The sequence below is a fragment of the Clinocottus analis genome, unplaced genomic scaffold (genome assembly GCF_023055335.1).
Source record: "Clinocottus analis isolate CAN_PGR_092001 unplaced genomic scaffold, fCliAna1.0.p SCAF_25, whole genome shotgun sequence".
Classification (NCBI taxonomy): Eukaryota; Metazoa; Chordata; class Actinopteri; order Perciformes; family Cottidae; genus Clinocottus; species Clinocottus analis.
The window spans coordinates 2,946,371-2,952,989 of NW_027175987.1; the positions used below are offsets into that span (position 1 = coordinate 2,946,371).

Consider the following 6,619-nt stretch of genomic DNA (forward strand, 5'->3'; position numbering starts at 1 on the left):
CAGAGCAGAGACGCATCCTTTAGCTCAGGTGAGTATGAAATGCCATTCTGTCAGCTCCTGTCTGGTCGTTGCTGTGCAAGGCGGGACAACCAACTCTGCTGCAATCAGCCTGCCATCTATCGATTAAAGTCAAAGTAACCTTCACCGCTGAATTGAAACTAAGCATCCAGACAACAAATTCGTATCCACTTGAATTATCTGATTATTCCTCACAGTTCATCACACTCACAACCCTTCTACAATGCCAAAAGGTAGATTTTGTTTTTTACACGTGTGTGTGTGTGTGTGAAAAGCAAACATGAAAACATGTAACAAAACCTCCGCCACACATTTGCGTGATCTTATCATTTTTTAACATATTCCATAACTGGGGTTTGTCACGCTACGTTCTGGAGAATTTAGACAGAGATGGGAGATTGTTTTTCGACATGAAGCCCTTCAAAGTCTGATTCATGCAGTTTCTTTCATGACTAATAGCTACCTGACCTCGCCGAGGTGGAAACCCCCTGGTTGAAATATATATATATATCAAGAGTTTCTCTGCAATATTCATCCCTGGCTGACTCATGTCTAACTATGAATGTCAATGAGAGAGCATCAATGAGCTTCCCATTAGAATATTAAATGAGTGCAGCAGGTTAAATCTCATTGACATTTCACTTCTCCTTTCTGAATAACACATGATAAACTGACAAATCAGAGCATTTGTTCATTTATATATGTATGCCTAAGACGTTTATGTAATTCACAGACTGATCTCCCGTTCATAAGGGGCCAAACATGCAGACAAAATGTCTGGTTTTCCTGTCGATGTACCTTGACAATGTTTATTTGGCTGAGAGGAAGGGAGTTGGAAGCAAGCAAATCATTGATTCAATATCAAAACAAGACAAATCTCATAAAAGGGAATAGGATTTTATTTGCTATATAATGGTATCAGGCACTACACCACTCTAGACAGAAATGTAATTTACAGTCCACCGCCATTAAATAATTCACATCCGACACTCTTGTTCACTAGTGGTTAGTTGACATGTGTGAGTGGTTTCTTGATGAGCTCATCAAAAGCAAAAATGTCCAGCGAATGCTGACACAGTAGAGCTTAGACCGATGAAATATGGGTTAGTCCTACGAATGTAGAACTGAGCCTAAACCGTCCAACAATGGCCACCATACACAAGTTGAACCCTTCTGATTTTGAGTGTTTCCTGTAGCACCACCGTGAGGACAGTCTCTGCGCTCTGGCCCACTAGTGGTAAGAATCTAATGATGGCAATGTCGCTGTCATCTTTCATTCATCCACCACTTTGTATTTCTGGTGTGTGTGTGTGTGATGAGTGGCACAGCCTCATGAGGCCGCTGGTCTGGTAAACACACTTTTGGTCTTGTTTTCTCTCACAGTGCATCTCAAATCGTAACAAAGATCAATAAGTAAGTCCAAGTACCAGGTGGTGTCTATGCACACAAAGTATTTTAAACGTGTATACCAATAGTATTAAGATGGCAAATGTTTTCACAGAAAATAAATAGTTTACCAAGACAAGTTGTGAAGGGAAACAGGTGCTTTAAGAGTACTTAGATATAACAACAACAACAAAAAAGTGCACCCAATTTGATCTTCATTGCCAGTGATGCTGATGACACTTATTTATTAAAATAAATGCATCAACAGACGCGACACTAATACTAATAATTATGTGCTGTTGTTTTTTTCAGACATGAATCAAGACATTCAATGTGGCGCTTGGTTTAAATCCATGTCTATGAAATTGCATTACAAAGTGAAATGTGAAATATTCAACGTTAACCATAGTGTAAGACAAACACAACATATCAGTAACTCTGGTGTTGTGAATAATGTTGTTGAGTTATTGTAAATAGTGGCTTTAAGTGATTTTGATTGAACGCTTATCTGCGTTATTATCGTCCCAACCGAATACCATCCATCCCACGCTGGCCATAGTGCATTAACAAAAAGTGGCTGATAGCAGGACCGTGTCAGTTCAGCGTCCACTGCTGTGTGACTGCAAAGCCTCATCAAGGTGCTTCCACTCAGAACTTGCTGAGGGTCGGCAGCGCCCCCGCCTTCACCAGCACAGCCGAGAGCAGGTCTGCAGGCCCGGCGGGATGCGGCACAGCCGTGGCCGAGGGGTCTCCGTGCTTGTGGTCAGAGTTGATAGGGGCGGGAACCTTCCCTCTATTCAGCGTGGACTTGCCGGCCCCGCTGCCTCCTCCCACACTGGTCTTGCTGTTCTCCACTGTGGGGATGGCCGTGCCTGGATTGAGGTTGCCCGCCGCGGGAGTCCCAGTGTGATCCAAGCTGGCCTGACAGCTGCACAGCAGCCTGAAGAAAGCCGCCCTCATTTCCCTGCTGGACAGAGTGTATATCAGAGGGTTGAGGGCGGAGTTGAGCACGGCCAGGGCTATAAACCAGTCCACCTGGTAGAGCACGGGGCACATATCTGGGCTGCAACCAACATCCAGCAGCAGCAGAAGGAAGAGGGGCGTCCAGCACATGACAAACACCCCAAGAACAATGACCACTGTCCGCAGCAGGGCCAGCGAGCGCTCTGAAGGCCGGCTGCTCACCCTGCGGCCGCTCGACGTCACCAGGCGGTAAATCCTGATGTAGAGGATGATGATGGCCACCAACAGGGCGCTGAACACGCTGATGCAGAAGGCCACATAACTCTTGGCGTAGAGCGGCAGCACTGTGGAGCAGGGGGCCTTGTTGTCCAGGCAGTTCCAGCCCAGGCTGGGCAGGGCACTGAGCAGCACCGACACGAGCCAGCAAGCTGCCAGCAGTCCAAGAAGTCTCCCCCGGCCGGCAGTCTCGCACGGACGCAAACGCACCATAGTCATGTGCCTCTCGATGCCAATGGCCAGGAGGCTGAACGTGGACGCGCTGAGCGCCACGAACATGCTCCCTTCCCTGGCCAGCCACTGCACCGGCGTCAGGAAGTAGGTGTTTCTTCCGGAGGTGAAGATGTTGACCACGTAGGCCACGCCGGCCAGCAGGTCCGACAGCGCCAGGTTGCCAATGAGGAAGTACATGCGGCTGTGGAAGCGCTTGTTCCTCCAGAGAGCGAGCAGGACCGTAACGTTCTCCAGAACGATCAGCACGCAGATGAAGAGCAGCAGGGCCATCTTGCAGGCCCCGCTGCTGCGAGGCCGGTCCCACTTCCCCGATTGGTTGTAGTGGCTGACGATGACGGCGTTCATCCCCTCCTCCCACCTGGTGCCCATTCTGCCTGTCCTTCCTGGCCTTCCTCTCTCAAACAACAGAGGGCACCACAGCACGGGGAAATAAAGCAGAGGGAGGGGAGGCTTCCCAACCAGGCATCATAGAGCCTCCGGAAGGACCTGTGAAGAGATCAAATAACACATTTGAAGTTATATTCAACACTTTAAAGTCTCAAAGGTTACATTTCACATAATTTTGGATAATGTGTAGAGGGGGGAAATCAAGATGACTCCGACGATGAAAGTAATTGTAGTAGAAGATAAATAATAGCAAATTGAAAATAAGTTAAATATTAGGGCCACCTAATTCATAATAATTTATCTAACCAAGGAAGTGCATGACTGAGATTGTGTCCTAGCCGAGGTAAGGAATGACAAATAACGCAATATAAAACCGACTTATAAAGAAATGCATCAAATGAATAAAAAGAAGAAGAAGCAGCAGTTGTAACTGAGGAAGTCAAACTAATCCTTAAATTATAGGGTACATGTAATTATGAAGTTGGGTGAGCCCAAATTAATAACACTGTAAAAACAAACATGTATAAGCGAGTTTAGTAAATCAAGTAAAATCGTTGGCGTTTTCCAGTATTACAGTTGAAGGAAGCAATACGTTTACTCTTATCTAATCATGTTTCCTCCACCTTCGAAACATTTCCAAATTGAGATCTATTTAATCTGCGGCTGAATTAGAGATGCTCATACACGCTTTTTTTTTTTTTATCTCTTCACGTATTGACTACTGCAACGCACTTTTCTCCGCAATCAGCAAATCTGCAATAAACCGGTTGCAGATCATCCAGAAGGCTGCTGCCAGAATACTAACGAGGACAAATAGACGGTTTCATATAACCCCATTCTAAGGTCTCTCCACTTTTAAAATCCTCACCCTCACAGAGCACTCAATGGTCAGACTCCATCATATGTGGCTGAACTACTCCGCCCATACACAACAGCCCGCAACCTCAGGTCCGACCAGCGGGATCTTTTGTCCGTCCCACACACTCGTTTCCAGACCCGTGGTGACCGAGCTTTTGAGCAAGCAGCTCCTAAACTGTGCAACACGTTACCTGTACAAATTCGGTTTGCTGACCCGGTGATGTCTTTGAAAAAACAACTAAAAACGTTCCTGTTTATGCTGGCGTTTGTTTAAGTACCCACGAGCTGTTTTTATCTACTTTTATCTGTTTTTAGTTGTTTTTATGTGTTTTTTTTTAAAATGTTTTTTAATGTGTTTTGGCTGCTCCATTAATTAATGTGTTTTTACCGTGTTTTTTTTGTCTGTACAGCACTTTGTGACCTTTTTGTGTGAAATGTGCTCTATAAATACAATTATATTATTATTACTCATTAAAGTCCGATCAACTTTCCTGTTTTTTCGGGAAAGTTACTCCAAGTTAAAATGAGGGCTCGTTTGAAAACTAGACCTGGAGTAACGTCGGCAAAATAAAGTGTCCGCCACAGTACAGTCCAGTATTCATCCTCCACATACCTGTCTGAGTTACTGCTCTCATCTAAACATCCCGGTAGTTGTGGTGAGATTTGAAGGTATTTCGGAAGGTGTGTTTCTCTCTCCTGCGTAACGATGCGCTCGTGTCAAAATACGCGGTTGCCAAAAACGGCTGATCTGCGTCGAGCAGTCAAAAGTCCATCCATGTGTTTACCTCCCCCGTATACAAGTTTCCAATCACGGAAGCATTTGCCTCCAAACATCCACTTTGCGTTGTGTCCTGAACTTCATCCTTGTGGCGTGCTCCTCGCGCACTGTGACTCCCTCCAGCTCGGACCGTCTCGCTCTCCTCCCTCCTCCCTCCTCCCATCCCGGCGGGGCGGGGTCTCCCCCCAAACGACCAAAGTGGGTTTGATAGATTTGGTGTTTGACTATTTTAAAGTGTAGTTTAAAAAGTTTAGTTTTTGTCCGAGAGCAGCCGACTGCTTCCGACAGGAACACTTCAATTGTCTGTGTCATACAATTGCTGCACTTACATGTGACAGTGTTTTGCCTCAAGGCCTTAAGTGCTAAGTTGAGTTGTGTCATCATCGAATGGATAGATGGCCTTCTACTTCTACTCTTCTGTCTTAGTTGCATATTTTCAGGGTTGATGATAATGATGGATTCTCAACCAACTATGTTCCCCCTCAGTTTGTTTTGTTAGAGCACAGAAAGCTGAATCCAGATAATGTCATCGTTATCTAAACCTTGACCCCGGTTTCATGAAAATAACTAAGTTGTGTGCTCATTTGCCTTTCTGGGAATGCACCCCCTCCACTGACGGGCAAAGAAGTTGCAACCCGCTTTATGACTCATTGTTTTTCATGTTCAATTAAAAGATGACTCCGAAGGAGTGTGAGATAGGTCAGACCTCTCCCATTGGAGCCAATACTGGACGGGAAGGAAAAAAGTCACACTTACTTCTCCTTTTATGCACTTGGTGTTATTCGGAAGAAATATGTCACCCATAAAAACAAGATGACCGATAGGAACACCAGAAGTGCCATGTTCAGTCGTTGCAGAATACTCTAAACGAGGTGGAAAACAATATACCGTAGACCATTTAAAAATGCATACTACGAGATAGGGTGTGATTCGATTGCCTCTCAACGGCCCTCAACATGGCGCCAACTGAGCTGGCGGCTCGGAGCTAGTGGTGCTAACAGCGCTAACAGTAAACCACGGCAAGTGTGCTGACGGAGCCAGCAGTGTGTCCCCGCGGGGGAGCCGGGCAGAGCTGTGGCCATCAGCGAACCGGAGGGGCACGCTCACGTGCACAAACATGCGCTAACAGGATGCGCTAGCCGTCCCGGCTTTGTCAACAAAGCAAAGAGAAGCTTGGTTAGCAACACACACACACACAGAGGGATAGCGCCTTCATTCCCTGCCCGGGCATTACTCTGCTTTATCTTGACATGGAAAATAGTTGTATGCTGTTTGAATGTTGCATATCGCTCCTTTTAAGTTACATGCCATGTCCCTGTGGTTAAATGAGGCCTTTCCTACGGCAACTTCCTGCTGCTGTGTGACTTGAGAAACCGACTGACGGGTGAGAACACAATGCCCACAGGGTAAGGAGCTTGCTGAGGACCATGTCTGACCCGCTTCCTCCTCCTCTTTACCTCTGCTACTCCAGCACCAACACCGACAACCTGCCCCCCAAACCCCCCTCCCCTCCCTCTGCCCCTCTTTGAGCCGGAGCTGTTATATGTTTAAAAAAAACCCAGAACACATTCCCATCAATTCCCAAAAGCTATTCCAACCTCTGAATGTTGCAATGGGTGGAAACAGATTGGTAGGGGCTGTTACTTCTCATTGTTTACGCAATGCATTTTGAAGTTTTCCCACATGACGGTCACTGGCTTTGGGCACCATGATTTCCCA

General features: G+C 46.2%; 1 protein-coding gene across 1 annotated transcript; it reads right to left on the reverse strand.

Moving 5' to 3' along the window:
- Positions 1-899: 899 nt before the first annotated feature.
- On the reverse strand, positions 900-4,994 carry s1pr3a (sphingosine-1-phosphate receptor 3a). The gene is made up of 2 exons (XM_068591448.1): positions 4,736-4,994; positions 900-3,363 (listed from the first exon to the last, which is right to left on the reverse strand). Exon 2 carries the CDS (start codon positions 3,244-3,246, stop codon positions 2,053-2,055), a length of 1,194 nt encoding a protein of 397 aa, XP_068447549.1. The 5' UTR covers positions 3,247-3,363; positions 4,736-4,994; the 3' UTR covers positions 900-2,052.
- Between the last annotated feature and the right edge of the window lie 1,625 nt (positions 4,995-6,619).

Coding starts and splice junctions, on each gene's coding strand:
- s1pr3a (XM_068591448.1), bottom strand. CDS start 3,246: ATGGGCACCAGGTGGGAGGAGGGGATGAACGCCGTCATCGTCAGCCAC.